Source organism: Mytilus californianus, unplaced genomic scaffold (assembly GCF_021869535.1).
Source record: "Mytilus californianus isolate M0D057914Y unplaced genomic scaffold, xbMytCali1.0.p SCAF_3, whole genome shotgun sequence".
Taxonomy (NCBI): Eukaryota; Metazoa; Mollusca; class Bivalvia; order Mytilida; family Mytilidae; genus Mytilus; species Mytilus californianus.
Genome location: NW_026262679.1, coordinates 27,972,456 through 27,989,744, shown reverse-complemented (window position 1 = coordinate 27,989,744; position 17,289 = coordinate 27,972,456). Strand labels below are relative to the sequence as shown.

General features: G+C 34.6%; 1 protein-coding gene across 2 annotated transcripts in view; it reads right to left on the bottom strand.

Annotated features, from left to right (window-relative positions):
- Positions 1–334: 334 nt before the first annotated feature.
- The window catches only part of LOC127734284 (sacsin-like), a 50,583-nt gene continuing 33,628 nt past the window's right edge, over positions 335–17,289 (bottom strand). For both annotated transcript variants that reach the window (XM_052244108.1, XM_052244107.1), the window contains exons 7-9: positions 5,584–16,664; positions 3,114–3,391; positions 335–2,301 (exon numbers count right to left, since the gene is read on the bottom strand). In XM_052244108.1, the coding sequence (XP_052100068.1) occupies positions 3,116–3,391; positions 5,584–16,664 (11,357 nt within the window). In that variant the 3' untranslated portion in view covers positions 335–2,301; positions 3,114–3,115. The remainder of the gene's footprint in view (positions 2,302–3,113; positions 3,392–5,583; positions 16,665–17,289) is intronic.

Below are 17,289 nucleotides of genomic sequence, written 5' to 3'. Positions count from 1 at the left end.
ATAACAGGATACTGACCTGAGACAACCACATACAGAATAAGGTGAGGGTTTACATGTTTTTGAGGCCTTGAGACAGACAAAGTGATTACTAGTACTATATGCAACCGATTTTTTCTTTTTTCTTTTTTTTTGTGGGGGGGGGATAAAAAGTAGCGATGAAACAATGCACACAGTGTAATAAAAACATACTGCTCTTTGAAAAAAAAGTGTTATTGTGTGATTATAAATCTCAGTAAAAAAATATCACCTTGGTCAGTATGTGTAAAATGTGTATAATATTTATATTTTTCTATCATTGATTACTGCTTAAAAATAAAGGACAATAAAACACTCATTTTCAAATTAAATTGATTTAATATTATTTCCAATCTAAGCAAACAAAACATTTATTAGTAAAATCATAATACAAACCATGTACACACTTAAATACAAATCAAATCTTTACTAACAGTATCACATTTCAATAACTTATCTCATTTTTAATTAATATACATGACATTAGATATCAAAATTTAAAAGCGCTTGACAAAAGTAGTATACAAATATGAAAATACAAAACTGTAGTAGCGGCCACATTTGCCGTATAGATAGTTCAAACATGCCTCCCTCTTTGAATCATAAAAAACAGTTTCAATTAAAGTAATTTGTTTGCCATTATGGTCTTTAACAGCCAATTATCTTGCAAATAATCAATTGTAAATAAATACCATAACTAGTCTAACTATTAACAGAAACTCTACTGTCTGTCCATACTCATGAAGTCAGGCATATCCTTAATTTATTGTTTTAACATGCGATTGTTTTGCGTACATTTATACATGTGCAAAAATAAAACGCCGAAAAAGGCTATACTGAAACAATGATGTAAAAAAAGTGCATGAAGTTTTAATATATAACAAAATTAAGTGTAACGAAAATGTCTGATACAAATCTTTCCATTAGATGTTTTGCAGTTTCAAGTGATATGTATGTCATAATATATTTTGAAGTAAAACAGCATATAATCTACAACACATAAAACAAACAAACATGATTCATATAAGTTTATCATTGAAAACCTTCCACTTAGTAAGTCAGTCAGGATGGAGACAAACAACGTTTTCTATACAAATAATGCTTATAATAGGAAAAACTGAAATACTTTCCCATCATAGGCGACAGAACTAATAGTTTCTGAATTTGCTAATTTTTACAAGAAAGTTGAGTGTGATAGAAGTACTTTATTAATTGTTTTAGAAATTGAAGTCACATTGTGGCATGACGGTCTTTCTATTGACCTTGTACCAAAGTATCAATTATGATAGCAACCGTCTTTTTACAAAACATTTATGAAAAATCTGAAATATTTTCAAAAAATTCTCCAAAATATATATCCATGTGTTTCAAATATTATGTTGTAAATTTACACACCAAAACGCTCTAAAATTGACTACCTTCGCCTGAGTAGCTACACGGTACACAGAAGGGCAACCTAAAGCTAGGGAAATTAATTACTACTACTTTCCCTATACGGCAATGGCCAAGAATATACTGTAGTAATCAGAATGTTTCTCATACATATTCATCCCTTAATCTTCATACGGAGATATGTTATTGAACAAATATTAAAGTTATCATTAGTTTTATAAAAAAAATAATCAGAACAAGACTTACACGCAGTTTGTAAAAACTGCTTTAATAAGATATATATGACTGTATAGTATAAAATAATAAAAAGAAAACATGAAGTGCAGATTCGAAAAAGAAAAGATTCAAGACACCAATTAAATAGTTACATAATTTGCACAGATTCTTAGGGTAAATCAGTCATTAATGGTGAAGAAGTAAAGACTTTTCCTACTTTTAAAGAATTTATACAATGAACAAAATTTACATAAAAAAATCAACAAACAAGTTTTAATAATGTATGTGCATTTAAGTAAGTCTTTCTTATATTATATCAACAATACTTATCTCTACCAAAGGTCAATTTCATTTGAACCTTTCTGAACCGTTTAAAATAAAATCATTAACAACATGATTGTTAAATTAATTGCGTGGTTTACTGAACTACTTGTCTCGAAGACTTTCTTCAGATCAAATAACAAATAACTTATCACTGCATTATAATGTCTTTTAAATGTCAATTAAACAATGTTGCACCATTCTCAGTTGTGCAGATGTAAAAAAGAAAACCCAACATGTATTCAATATATTACAAGTATACGGTCAATAAACACATGCGATCAACTCAACAGATATCAAATTCACTTTTGTAGAATATCTGAAAACTGTTTCTTCTCAATTCCACCATCCTCAGATCTGAAAAAAATTATCAATAAACATACGTAATACTTTTAATATGTTAGTATCATATTTTATCTATTAAAAGAGTACGATCACTGTAGTTTGAAATGAGTGTTAATCAGTATGGCTACCCACGTAAAACAAACCATTCATTTTGTGTCATTTATCATTTATATAAGAGTAACTTCTCTATGTTTCCCGCTTCACCATTTGACGCAATGATACTATAATTATAGTTAAATAGAAATGACAAAACTTTCTCGTCTTTAATTGAAACATTATTTCCTGCCGAGTTATACGAATATCTCGACGGTTCCCATACATGTTAAAATGTTCGTATTGTTTCTGTATTTTCTGTGGAACTGGCGGGCAATCTATAACAGTATTTGTTAGATTGCTTTTCATACATTGTGGGATATTATACGCCAATGAGACAACAATCCAACAACACTCATTCTCCACATGACACCTCTAAAGAACAAAATCAGGTACATGTATGCCCACGAAGAATACGTATAGCAGAACGTATTAATATTTTGAGAGCAAAACAATCAAAACAGTCTGAGGTTAACTTTGTCTAAAAGCGTTGCAACCTTAGTTTTAGAACAATAAAATAATTCATGTACACAGCATAGTTTAAATCATGCCGTTACCGAGTGCCAAGAGCAGATGTTGTACGAAGTGTATCTATCGAGTTTTAAAAGAGTATGATTGTATGCTTTACGAATATCTCTGTTTTATAGATACAATGTAAGATTAGCGTTCTAACAATTTCTTCAAGCCATAAGGGAAATACGTATTTTATTTCTAGTTGTCATTTTACTCACCTTCAGAGCCTGTCAGAAACATATTCTATAATCTTGTGTGCTAGTTTTATCGCTTGATCTGCTTTTGCTTTGTCGAATTCATCTGCAGGTATACTTGGAATTGAATGACGGTCTGGGTATAACAATCCCGCGTGGTTTCCAAGTAATGTCGTCAAAGTAATGACCATATCCTGAAGTTCAATATTCATGCCAGTGACCAAATTTTCCAAGCTGCTTGAATTGGGAACGTTGTTTGAATCCATGTTGTAGTGCATAGCTTTCAAGATCTTCTCAACAGACTGGTGAAAAATAATGTTGTAATAAGCTTGATAAATTTAACGTTGAAACAAGAATGATCATAACAATATTTAATCTTGAATCTAATTTCAACTTTCTGCTACTATTAAAAAATTATTTTAAAGTCTGTGTTTTTATTTTTTGTACCCTTACACAAATTTAGGACCAAATCAAACTTTGAAAATCACTCATTATCGTGAGTCGTGTGTCATCAAATATGTTGAGTCGGACTTATCACCGACGTCATAATGTTTATCAATTTTTTTAATATCTATACTATTAAACGAGAAGACCTCATTTTTTGTGTCGCTTCTCTTCCTTCCCCAATAAATTAATCATCATGCCTCTGTGTCCTATAGGTACCATGCATAGTCGCATTTGTCATCCATTCTTATGATTATTCAGTTTGAGTTATTTTGGGAAAAAAACGAAGAAAAAGGCGTCCGGATATTGTTTCCGTCATCAGACCGACTTTTAAGTCATACCCAAAACTTCCGATTTTAAACTTTAAAAGAGGGGGTAAAGGGTTATTTTCGTGCAACGTGTTTTGCCACTTTTTATTTCACGTGCAGCCGTGAAAAAGGTTCGTTATACACCGTGTTTCTTGAAATCGATAAAAAGATCAACGTGCAAGAAATTTTTGATTGTTTGCTCATCGTGAAATGGCAATTTTATTTCGCGTTCTTCCGAGCAGATACCTCCCCCCCTTTACTCCCCTCTTTAAACATAATTTTCATAATTACTCGGGGACAGGATAATTATTATCGCATTATTCTGCATGCATACTATGATTATAACCCTATAATATATAGAGACTCTCTATATAATATAGCAGTGATCGCCGTGGAGAAGAAACTTGGAATTGATAGTTAATAGTAAATACACTTTATTTATATTGTATGTATGTTCATAGTATACAGAAACGCGAAAAACATAGAATTTAACTGAGAGCAAAAAAATAACGGACTTTGGAAAAAAGGGAGAGGGCTTAAAATAATTGTCCTGTCTCCAAGTGCCTATGACTCAGTTTGATACCTTTTCTGAAATTCTCCAGACATAAAATCTTTTACAAAAATTCATCCTACAACAGTATACATACTTTCAACCAAGCTCTAAATACCCGCGATTTCGCGGGTGTGTTCTAGTTCTTCTGATTTGACGGTGAACAAAAGACAAATGCTGTTTCCATCATGAAAAAAACACACAAGACCATTCAGATATTTAACGTCACTGTACCCAAATTGCACCGAATACCCAAATTGCACCCATTTAGCTAAAATAGCAGCGGAAGTCTTACAAGTTTTCTTAGAGAATTAAAAATTAGTTTTTTTTTTATTATTTGACATTATGCACGTCTTTCAACATAGCTAAATATATATACAAAACGTTCACGGTACATATCAACAGGTGAAGTACTTATTTTCTCCAAAAAGTAAAATCTACGGAAACGTCGCCATACGACGTCCACAAAATGTCAACTTCTAAGAATAAGCAATTAAAATATGTTACGGGCATCCGTTTCTTAAAATATGAATATTAAGCATGGACTGTTGTCAAATTGTTCTAAATATTTGAAGAAATAAAACAAAACATCAGTTATTCGATTTTCACGGACGTGAATTTAAGCATGAGTACTCCTCATTACAGAATCACGGGTCGTTTGGAGGTCGGTTCAAACCCATTTTCTATGATTCAATATGGATTCAAAATTAAATTGGTGGGACTATATAGCAAATAAGGATACTTCTACAAAATAAACACAAAATGGAAACTTTTGTTTGGATCATAAATAAACGTAGGCGAAAAAACTGTCAAAATAGGTGCAATTTGGGTACCCTCACGTTACAGTATCAAAATGTAAAAACCCTCATAATCGGTACTTGTCAAAAAACATTCAAAGGAAAATGTAGAAGAAAAAGAAGCGATATACTGGTAAAAATAATTACATGTTTTCTAAATAGGTTTAGGTCCTTCTGAAATTTTACTGCATTGCAGAGAGATTTATTGTATCACAGTATAAATTTCTTTAATCTTTATTGAAACTTAGGTATTCTTTTTGCAATAGCTAGCTAAACATAGCTATATTATTTAACTATTCATACTTAACATAACTCCTGTGTTTTCAATCCAAAGGGAATTACAACCATTTCAAAAATTAAGAACTGTTAAATTAATAACCATATCTTTTCATTACCTGATAACAAATAAAACATATCCAGTTGAAATTGTGTCCTACTTCCGCTGCTTCAAAAAAATTACTGGCTGCTGTAACGTCTCGTTTAGCTTGTTGCATCCACTGATTTGCTTCAGCTAATGATGGAACAGGTTCTCGCATTTGCCGACCAGCCGTATGTCCTTGAGCGCCACCGCCACCATTGGTTTCTGACGAGTGTCTTTCAGAATTATTAGTTGCATCATGGTCCCATGTCTGAAAGTGGGACCAAAATGCTGAATTCCTAGAAAAATCAAAGTCCTCTGTATTGTTATCTCTGATGCCGTGCCCCCTTTCTAAATTCAAAACAGCTTGTTTGATAAACTTGAATACTTCTGTTGACGCAAATTCATTTCCATGATTTTTATCTGGATGCCATTTTTTGTACAATCGTTTGATTAATTTTCGTCTTTCTTCTTCTGGTAAAGTCCATGCTGCAAGTATAATAGCTTCTACATCCTGACAAATGCTTTCCAAAGGTCTGTCGTCAGGAGAAGTATCTGCTATATCGAGAAAAGGCACAAGCTCTTGAGTAGTTTCTTGTTTATTCCGATTAAATTTGAATATATCAAATGCATGTATTTCCTGAATACGACCACGCCCTACAAGCACCTTGTACTTTAGCAACGTACTTCTGATAATAGATAATGTATTTTGGATAGGGTCGCATTTCTGTAAGATCTTGGCATAAATATAGACTGCTGGGATGTACATATCGCCTTCATTCTGTTCCTCACTCAAAAGAACAGCTACATATTCACCCTCGTGAAACTCTGTAAAACTGTTGTCTAAAAACCTATGCCAATTTTGATGCACGGTTGTACCAGTAGGTGGAAACAAAGAAGATTGGCATCTGATTGAAATAGAAAATTCTTCAACATTTTCATTATCTAACAATATTGACATGTCTTCTAATTTGTCGATCTTTAGTAGAGTTTTTACAAGCAAGCCTCCAACGTCGAAAAATTTCCTGTCGCAACAATGGGAAATTGCATAATCAAAAACACCACTATTCTCGACCACCCATTCCTTCAGTTCTGTAGCCTTTAGGGCACAATACAAAATACTGGGAGAGTCGTCTTTCTTTTGGTAATAACAAGTAACCTCTTTCGATCCTACCTTCTGGTCTCTAAACTTTAAATCAAATTCGATTGTTCGGACTTGTAATACCTGTATTTTCTCTAGGTTTTCAATCCACTTATTTACAATGTTTTCATTCAGATCCAACGCAGTTAACCATTCAATTCGTTTTCTTGCGTGCATAGCAATACGGAATACTGCTTTATGGAACTGCGAGGAACTTAGCAAAGTAGCAATTAACTGTCCTTTTTCATCTATCGGAACTAATTCAAAACTGTCTTTCAATCTTTTTTTTATCATGTTTGACAAAATGTTTGGTTGTAAATGTTTTGGCAATTTTTGAAATTCTCGTGAAAATGAACCAGTAATCCCTACTCCAAGTTCGTCAAGTCTTACGAGATATGACATTGTCATGTCACCTCCTATTTTCTCCTCAAAAGCTTCATTGTCAGAATATACTAGAAGCTTTGAATCACATAGATTGAGTTCTCTTGACAGCATAGTAAGCGTTTTTAATTCTGAAAGCTGTTTATATTCAGTGTCACCAAATAATGGAAGTCGTAAATAGTCGAACATTTTTTGAACCGCTTGCTTTACAATTTGCATTTCTTCTGCGAATAGCTCCGTTCTGTCTCCAATATTCGTTTTCAGTTGGTTTAACACATGAACAAAACTACAAACATTTATGTGTCTTTGCATACCAAGGCATTCAAATAAATTGTAAAAAGAGGCGTATTTACTCGGAGCCTCCACAAGATATGGCTTTATAACATCTTCCTCCTTTATGTGTATGGCAACTTTATTGCATGAGACAAATAATTTATATACCGGCAAAAAAATAATAGGTTTTGCATAAAGTGTCCTTTTCATGCTATCCTTGTTTGACCCATCATTCATTTTACCATGTAACCATTTATAAATACCAATCATTAACTTTTCTATTCTTGAGGAAAGACGTTCATCCTCCTGGATTGTGGGAATGAGTGCATTCATATTGTCACATATGTTCTGCACATGACAAACAACATCTCTAAATTCTGGTTCTTCGACTATTTCTAAATGTTTGAACATTTCGTCATACTTTTTCATTCCGACATAATAATGCTGGTTTAATGGATTTAATGGATTTGCCCATTCTGGAATTAACGAACATCTTGTCCAACAAATATCTTGCTTATAACTGAGAGTCGCATTATGAAAACTGATCAATTCTGCTTCATTAGCCTGTGAGCATATACGTGATTTCCAATTACAAATAGTGTGTATAGGAATAAATTTTATGGTATTTAATGATCTCAGCATGTTTGTATCTACTTCTAGTCGAGTAAAGATATGCTCCACTAACAACTTGGATTTTGATGTCAAATCCTTTTCATTTTCTTTTGTTATACCATTCCGTCCAATTTGCTCAATATCATTTGCAAATTGTAAGACCATTTCTGGTGTAATTTCAGTTTGTAAGCCGATTATCTTCAAGAAAAAAATCCATTCGCTATCCTTATATTCTGTTGCTGGGAATTCCGAGTCTGAAAGCATAAGTCGCATAAGCTCATTTGTTGGATCCCTAAACTTCGATGCTATTTTCAAATCCCCATCAATATCGGGCACAAATTGAACTCTTTCTAGTATTGAAATGAGATCTTCTTGCACTTCATTAAAGGAACCGCCAATCGGTTTTGTTAACAAAACATCTCGTGTGTACTTGATGTGCGCCATATGATGTTCCCTAGGCAAAGCGACAAATTTTGGCAGTAAGTGCTTTCGGTAGAGATCAATATTTTTCAGGTTTTTATCTGTAAAACCTAATGTTTCGTATAGCTTAGTGAGTTTTGTACTTGTCTGCAGAAGTAAGGTATATGATGCTTCAGCCCATTCTTCGATTCCATCAGTTATAACTATATCATTTATTACCAGAACGCTTTGACCACTTTTTATGTTACAATGTTGTCCTGTAATGCTGACATGGAGCGGTATTTCTTTTATTTTTTCCAAAATATCTTTTTCCGAATCATTTTTTAGCATAATGTCTAAATGGTCAGATAGAAAGTCCATTATTTCTATACAATCTGTCGGTTCAATTTGTAGACTTGCAATAGTATGTCGCTTTTCAAATAATAGATTGAGCAAAGAGATTGGACGATCTCTTACAACGACCAAATGCTTTACAATGTTGTCGTACTCAAAGTATATATTTTCGTCTAGAAAGGGCATCCTTAATTCCTCTAAAGCCCTTTTGAGCTTTCCCGAAAACGTACTTATGTCCAGTATAAACATAGCTTCACCCACAGGCATTAAAAGATGCGTTTTTGTTTCATTTTCTTGTTCAACTAAACATGTTTTCACTTGAACTGACGGAACCAAACTCCAATACAGGAGTTGGTTGAGAATCTTTAAAATAGATTCTGATGTGTTAACTTCAGCATTGGTGTTTGATTCGGTGTTATCTGTCATCTGTTGTGTATTACGTACGACAGAACTAAGAAATTTCCATGTTTTCTCAATCCAATCTGATTCTGGAATATTAGAACTTTGTGGATTCCATTCTACTGGTATATTCTTCGTTCGGTATTTCTCTAAATGTAAAGTTTCTGGGAGGTGTTCAACAAAGCCTTCGATATCAAATGCCTTCAATCCTTTATCAGATGGGCTGAAATTATCAACTAAATTGCAGTGCAAAAACAAATTCGATGTATGGGGCAGGAGACTACAGTATATTGAGCAAAATACTGGATGCGACGTACTGAATGAGCGTAAGGCACCATCATTTGTCAGATTCAAAGGTAATCCTTCCATTAGGTCACCAAAATTTGCGTTTGTCACCTTTTTACAATACTCTATACAAATTTCAAGATTCTGTATTTTCCTTAAAGCAGTTTCTTCCAGTGACTGTCCCATTTTACCAATCTTACAACTATCTTCATGTTCTTCTTCATGTGACTTAAGAAAGGAAATGAACAATACTGGGGTCATCTCTTCAACTTTAAGATCAGCATCCTTCATACTTTTTAAAATATGTTTTGGGCATTCCAGCAATTTGATTCCTATATCTTTGCATATTTGTATGAACTGTGATAGCCTTTGAACAGCTCTGCTTTCAAGTGATGCCCCTGAATGCTCCAAACTTGAAACACGCTCATTTATTCTTTTGCTAGTGTGTGAAACAGTCTTGAAGTCGGTTGTTATTGTTATGTTTTTTGTTTTTAATGTGTTGAATACACAAGGAAAATGAAAGACATCACTTACAACTGGGTAAAAGGTTGTTATTACGTCAGTTTTTGTAACAAGTTTACATACTGGAAACATATGTTCTTCATAATTATAAATCCATCTGTATAAACTTTGCGCCAGGAACTTGAAAATGCCTGTAATCTTTGATGTGTCTGGAAAAAGTCTGTGGTATTCTATAAGCGTTTTCTTCATATTTTGTGCATTTGTTGGTGTACCAGTATCGATGCTGTATTTTTTCTTCCATATATGTAAGGCACTTACATAAGATGGAACAATGACGTCTTCCATTAAATATTTGTTCCAAGATAATCGATATCCTTCTTTATCATCTGTCCACAAGTTTCGTCTTGCCTCGTGATCTAATGCGAAATGTCCATTCACGTGAACGGGTAGTCCAGTTTCAACTGGAAGTGGCAGAAAACAGAACGCCTTGCCGTTTTCCTTTTCGTTCTTCCCTTCATCAAGTGACAAAGCTATACCTCCTCTTGGTAGAAGGCCAAGATTTCCATTTCTGTAGGAACCGATAACTTCTTCTGGTATTTTATGTTTTCCTGAAAAACCCATTCGACGAACTATTAACCATTTTGAATATGCACCATTACAATCTCTGATGTCGGCAAAATATTTAACTTCATTTGGATCGATGGAGTCTGGTTCTTGACAATCCCGAATGCTTTTAGATCCACTGTCTATCATGTTATAAAACTTTTGTCTCATTTCTGCATCTGTGTCGGACATTTCCAAATGAACACAGTATACAGGTTGTAACTTTCCTTCTATTATTTCTGAAACCTTTATAGATTTTACATGGTTGACAAACAGCAGCATTTCTCCCATTTCGTCTTTGAAGCCATTAACAAGCTCTCTAACATCTTCTATGGTTAAGTGTGATCCAGAAATATCTGATTTAAACTGAGATGTTCTTATTGGGAGCCTGAAAATTGTTCCAGTTTCTTTTAGTAGAATTTGATCATGATAACAGCTAAAAACATTAGGATGTTCTTCTTTTAATACTTCAGTATTTATATATTCTCTACCTGGACATTGAATCGTTGCATCTGGAACATATCTGCAATGTGGATCCATTACACAAAGAACTTCTCCAGTTTGAACTTCTGGACCTCTTGTCAGAAATGAGGGAACGTCTGTCAGATGGTACACAGCATTGAATCCAACTCCATACTGTCCAGTCTTTGTTGGATCTCCACTTTTGCTGCCTATTCCAAGCCTTTGGATTCCTTCTATATCAGACTCAGAAAAATAACTGTCATTACATACAAGAACAGCAGGTCCCTGCAAAGGCTTCCATGTTTCGGAAAGTAAGTTGTCTGTTGGATGCATAGCAAAGTCCATGACAATATGCACTTCTGTAGCCTTAGCGTCATCTGCATTTTGCACCATTTCTTTCAGTACACCAGAGTCACAAGGATAGCCCGAGAGTATACGGTTTATCCTTGTGATAAGTTCCTCGTGCTGACCAAAGTCTTTTGAATAAATTTTTGATGGTCTAGAGCAGTCGGCTACCTTTTTTTGTCTTTTAGTATTGATTCCTAATGGCACTGCAATTTCTGGGGAGATACTTTGATGTGTGAATCTCATTGTATCTGTGGACTTTATATCGATGCTGTCAAGACATAACGTATGAATAGGGCTCAGAACTCCATCAGCATCTGGAATATATAGCTCCCTAAGAGTATCATTATCTATTACATCGCTGTTTAGTGAATCAACTAAAACCTTCAAAAGTCTAACATAAAGTCTCACTTCACTCTCGTTCATTGCATCTGATCCATGTTTAGACTGATATGATAGTAATTCATTTATTACCCGTCGAGCAGGACATTGCTTTTCAATTCTAAAGAGATCTACAAATCCTTTTAATTTTCTGATATGGTCTGCCCTTTTAAGACTATACAGGTAAGGGATACAGTCTTCAGACATATCCAAAAAAACATTGTTAGGTTTTACAAAACTACCATCAAGAAGTAGAATTTTTTTGTCCATATAACACTCTGCTGTTTCATATAAAAAACTAGCCTTCTCTTCTAAGTGTAAGTTGTGTATGGAAATATCATTGATATATCTATATACACTCAATGTTGTGTTGTTCAACATATGTGTTCCATCACCAATTCCATTTTGACAAACAGCATTGCTAAGAGTGGATAGATTGTTTAATGCTTGTCCAAGATCAACTGCGTTATTTACACCAAGCTGTGTAAAAAGTTCATGGTAGCTGTCACGTGAAAAGTAACTTTCATCCAAAACTGGAAATATGCATCCTACAATATCATTCAATGTTGCAGAATAAATTTCAATTGGGCGTTCAAAAACTACAGAGGTATCTTTCCTATGGTTTTCATTCCCACATGTATAATGCTCACATTTATCTCCAGGGTGTGCAACTGTATCCGCAGCCCAAGTCCATTTCCAGTCATTGGGTTTAGATTTTATTGGCAAAAACTTAATTGACTGCAATTTATTCAACAGTCGTTGGTTTTTAATGATACTCGTGTGCATCGTATTTAGATATTTTACAAATTGTGCACAGCGATCTAGTGCACATTGAGAGCAGACTGTAGCCAGAGATTGTATTGAAACTGCTCTATCTTCAATCAGATCCTCTGAAAGTTGGTCTGTTATCATTCCGAGATTTTTTAGAGTATTCAATCTTTTTGATGTAGTGTACTCTGTCCCAACCACAAACCGTTGGTCTTCATCACAAAAGAGAACATTCAGAGGTCCTGTTTTGTTAACTATTTCACTAGGACGTCTAAAGAGTCTATTTGGAGCTGTCGGTATAGATTCATGGTTCTGCAAAAGCGAAAGTATCTTATCAGATGCATTGTCCAATGCATGAAGCATGAGCTGGTCTTTGATTTGTTCATCCCAAATTTCATTTGAAGAAAGATGTGGCAAAACTAATTCTGAATAAAACGTAATGATATTTATTATTCTTGATTCTATTATTGACTCACATCCTGCATCTTTAAAACATGAACTTAATCTGCTTGGTAATTGCATCATTGTAGTTTTATCGTTTTCAAGAAGTTGAATACAAACAGAAAATGCCTTGTCACCAAATTCTGTTTCCAGTATCTTGGGGTCAAGAAACTTACAATGGTCAATAGAGGTAAAGTTTTCTTCTCTCCTAAATACTTCAATACCTTTCTTTTCATTTGCTATTTTCTGATAAAATGAAACTTGCAATTTACCAAAGTTGCTCTGGTTTTCCTCTTTCTTATACTGTACAGGCCATTGTTTGTGAAACTGTTCTTTCGTTTCAATGTTTAGGTGACGAAGATTTTTAAGGAACAGTATATAAGCATTACAAACGGCATCCGTCATCAAAGCTTCATTCCAGTCGCTCTGAAATGAATCCTTATCATCTGTTGTTTTACATGAGAGTCGTCTGCGATCAGATGTTACAGCAAAAGAGCCATTGATGTGAACTGGAAATTTTGTTTCAACAGGCAGTGGGAGGTAACAGAAGACATGACTGGTTTTGTAAAACCCGAAAGGTAATTCATTCAATTGGCAAGTCCTGTACGTGTCCCCATGTATGTTTTCTAACGGACAAGCCACACTACCTAGAGGCAGTAAACCCTTAACAGCTGAATCCATTGCAAGAGTCTTGCTTCTATCTGTACCAGTTGCCCATGTAACAAACCATTTCGTTGATGAAGAACTCCCGTTTATCCCAATATGAGCTAGTCCGCCTGTTGCTTTGACTGAAATTTGAAGTAAAATACTTAGTTCAACTGGAGACAGGTGTTTATTTGGGTCTTTTCTAACGTCTTCAATACTTGTTGAGAGTTCCTGAAGAACTGATTTCCTGCTTTCTGCAGAGGCCATATACATGGGTCTTTCAATTAACTGCAAAGTCTGTCTTTGTAGACTATATAGAAGAGAAGCATTTTGAGGATCCGTTTCATTTTCCGGTAGATGATAAAACTCGACGGTGGCAACATTTTGTGTGAATAACAAGAGATTTCCTCCGGCCTCGGCAAATATTCTCATCAGACTTATCATCTGCTGATTGTTGTATGGTTTGTCACTTATTTCGCTTGATGATGCTTGCTGTCTAGTTCTTAGTGGCAACCGAAACAAAGTTCCATTATAACATACATTATCTTGCTGAACATTAAGATTACATCCAAAAACGCCATTATATGGCTCGAACTGCGATCTTTTTCTTTCTAATATTTTTCTATTTTTCCGCAAATCAATTTTCAAACCGGGTTGTTTTTTACGTTTGAGTGCATCTCCAAGATAATCATAGTGAGGATCAAATATCACCATTTGGTCCCCTGTTACAAAACTTGGAACTTCTGTCAGGTTGTAGACTGAGCAAAATCCAAGACCAAATTTTCCGATTTTAGTTGTGTCTGTTTCTTTGGTTGCACCACTTACTTTCGTTATACTCTTTAAGTCTTCATCTGAAAATGTTGCGTTGTTGTACGCCCAAAGTGCTGGTCCCTGACATTCAAACATATTTTTGTCGAGTAACATCTTCCCGTATTTTTCACGATCCCTTTGGTCGTACATAAAGCAAACCTTTGTAGCTCCAGCATCGTCAGCATTTTGAATAATTTCTTTTGGTACTGAAAGTCCATCTTTGTACGCTTCGAGTAGATTTTTTATTCTTCTAGTCAGAGGTTCACTTTGTCCCCATTCTTCAAGAAGTTCCGCATCTTCCAGCAATGTGTCCGTCACCGATTGAACACCCAATTTTTCAGCAGTGTCAACTGGTACATCTTGATGCACAAAGTGTTTTTCATCTCCAAATATGTCATCATCATCTTTAGAATAATTGCATTCGTTAGGAGGTTTCAATACAACCTTCAATTTATCTTGTTGATGGATCGGAAACAATACACCATCGACCTGATCGTTCGGAGCATCTTTAACAATGTTCAAAATGTTTACAACGAGCTGAAGATCTGTTTTTACCCTCTCAATTGTTTTAGTGTTGCTCTTGTAATTGTCCCGGATCATTGATTGAACTCTGATCAATAATATGGTGTCTTGCTCTTCAATACAATTCATTTTCCTGAAGAACTGTAACAAAATTGAATCTTTTAATTCAACAGGCAGGGGGTACAAATACGGAGTGAGGTTGATATCAGATGGTTTAGTTTTCAAATAAACACGGTTGTGTGCTTTAAACCCATTGCCTATCCAAATCCATTTTTGGGTGCATAAATTCTGAAAGATATTACTTCCATCATAGTGTGATGCCAAAAATCTGTAGATGTCATTAATGATAGGTAACAGTTCAGGTTTGTTCTGGTCCTTATATTTCTCAGTAATAATAAGTAGCTGGTTTACTACATTGGACACAGTGGGTTCTACTGTCCAACCAAAACATAAGGCCAAATTAGTTGAAAAGTCACGATTCAAAACTGGCCTAACACTTCCTACTAATTTTGTATGTTTTGCGTCAAGAAAATCGCAAGGTCGACAAAAAGTACTCTCTGACGTTTCTGTATACCATGGCAGAGACAAGGGGAATTCTCTTCTCCGCTGGCTAGGCTCGACAAAACGTAGGTTTGAAAGATGATGCGATAGCTTATATCCAGATATGTTATTATTCAGCAGTCCACTAAATCTCTGTAAAAATTCGAACAATTTTTCTGAGCGTTCTTTCTCTGTGTTTTTGTGTGAGTTACTATGAATGTGTTGTGCACAACACAGTACATCTTGTGGAGTAACATCATTAACCGTCTTTAAACCTAGTTTTCTCAGTATTTTTAGTTCAACAATCAAACTTTGTTTCTTCGGAAATCTGTTCCCATCCAAAATTATCAGTGGTAAAATAGGATCTTCTGGATCAAACAATTCTGCTACTCGTTTTCTCTGTCCATCATTGCTGTATACAAACGGGATGCCTTTAGCAAGACTTAACAATTGTTCGCTCTTTCGGTAATATGAAATATTTTTCAGGACATATGCCATCATTTTGTTCGTATCACTCTCAGAATATTGGCTACTCAGATTTTGCAAAATGTCAATAATAACATCCTCTCTGTCGATGAATGTAGCATTCAGCAATTGTGCTAGCGATCTGTATTTTGTGTCAGAACAATCTAAGGTTTCCCGAAAGTACCTCAAGGGAAGACCGTCAGTGTCAGCAATAGATCTGACTTGATTCAACGACACAAATCGTCGTGATGTCTTCTCAACAAACAGTGCCAAAGAAGAAAGAAGACTAATTAAATGTCTGTTCATGTTAGAATATCGTGAAATATATGTTACAAACTGCGATCTTTGAGAGTTTGTGACTGCTTCATTGAACTTTTGAATGAATTGGTAAACATTACCATTCGCTTGCACTTTTGTTAACATCTGGAAGACATTTTCCACTGTCGGCAAATAAATAAAATTGCGAATGCTTATGTGATTTTCAATTTCAGAAGGTATAAAATCAAGAACAACAATATCTAAGTATCCCAAACAGCAACATACATCCGAAGGAATATCGAACGATCCATTTGATTTCAGAAGAAATACGGTAGATATTTTGTATAGTCCGTTTGTCTTGGTATGTGGTATCAAATTCAGATGACTAAAGAAATTCAGATCATATTGCTGAATGTAAGACCAAACTTTCTTCAGCCAGTCCATTCCTACTGGATTTGATTGAGACCATTGAATACATTTCTTGGTTATTGGTCCTATGTACTTGGCTATAGTCGCTTGTATTAGGTTGGCAACATCACTTTGTTCATGAAGAATTGCTAGCTGAAAGTTTCCTGCAATAAACAATACATATAATAAATAAATAATTAGCTTAATTTATGGTATAATACAGATAAGACATTTGTTATTATGTGATATGTTAACCCAAGTCCAGAGTACCAATGTCTCATTGTCTTATTTTATACAACTGCGTAGAATTGTTGTTGTACAGTCGAATAGTCTGCACAGTATTCAGTTGAGTAGAAGTAGACTGTGGGCTGAAAAGTGGAGGGATCAAACTTCTGAAAGTGACACAGTTGAATAATTCAAAAATTGGAGGTTGTTTGAGACAGTCTTTTCTCGAATTTTCAGTGACTTAAAAAGATGCGTTTTTGTAAGTATAATTTTTTTATTTCATCGGCTACAATGTATAAGAGTGATACATTTCTGAAAAAAAAAACAAGAAGTTGCACACGTTGTCGATCTAAACATATGCCATTCGTAATTAAAAGTATCTGGCAGATTTGAAAAAAGCGGTTACATGTTACAACTAATCACTGCTAAACTGCCGATGAAATATATAGTCAATCTGTTCGATTTCGGTTTTTTTGTCGGTTTATATTATTTGATAACGTTGTAATGCATCATTGTTTGAATTTTTCCAATCTTTCGTTTGAGGTACGTTATGATGTGTCGTTG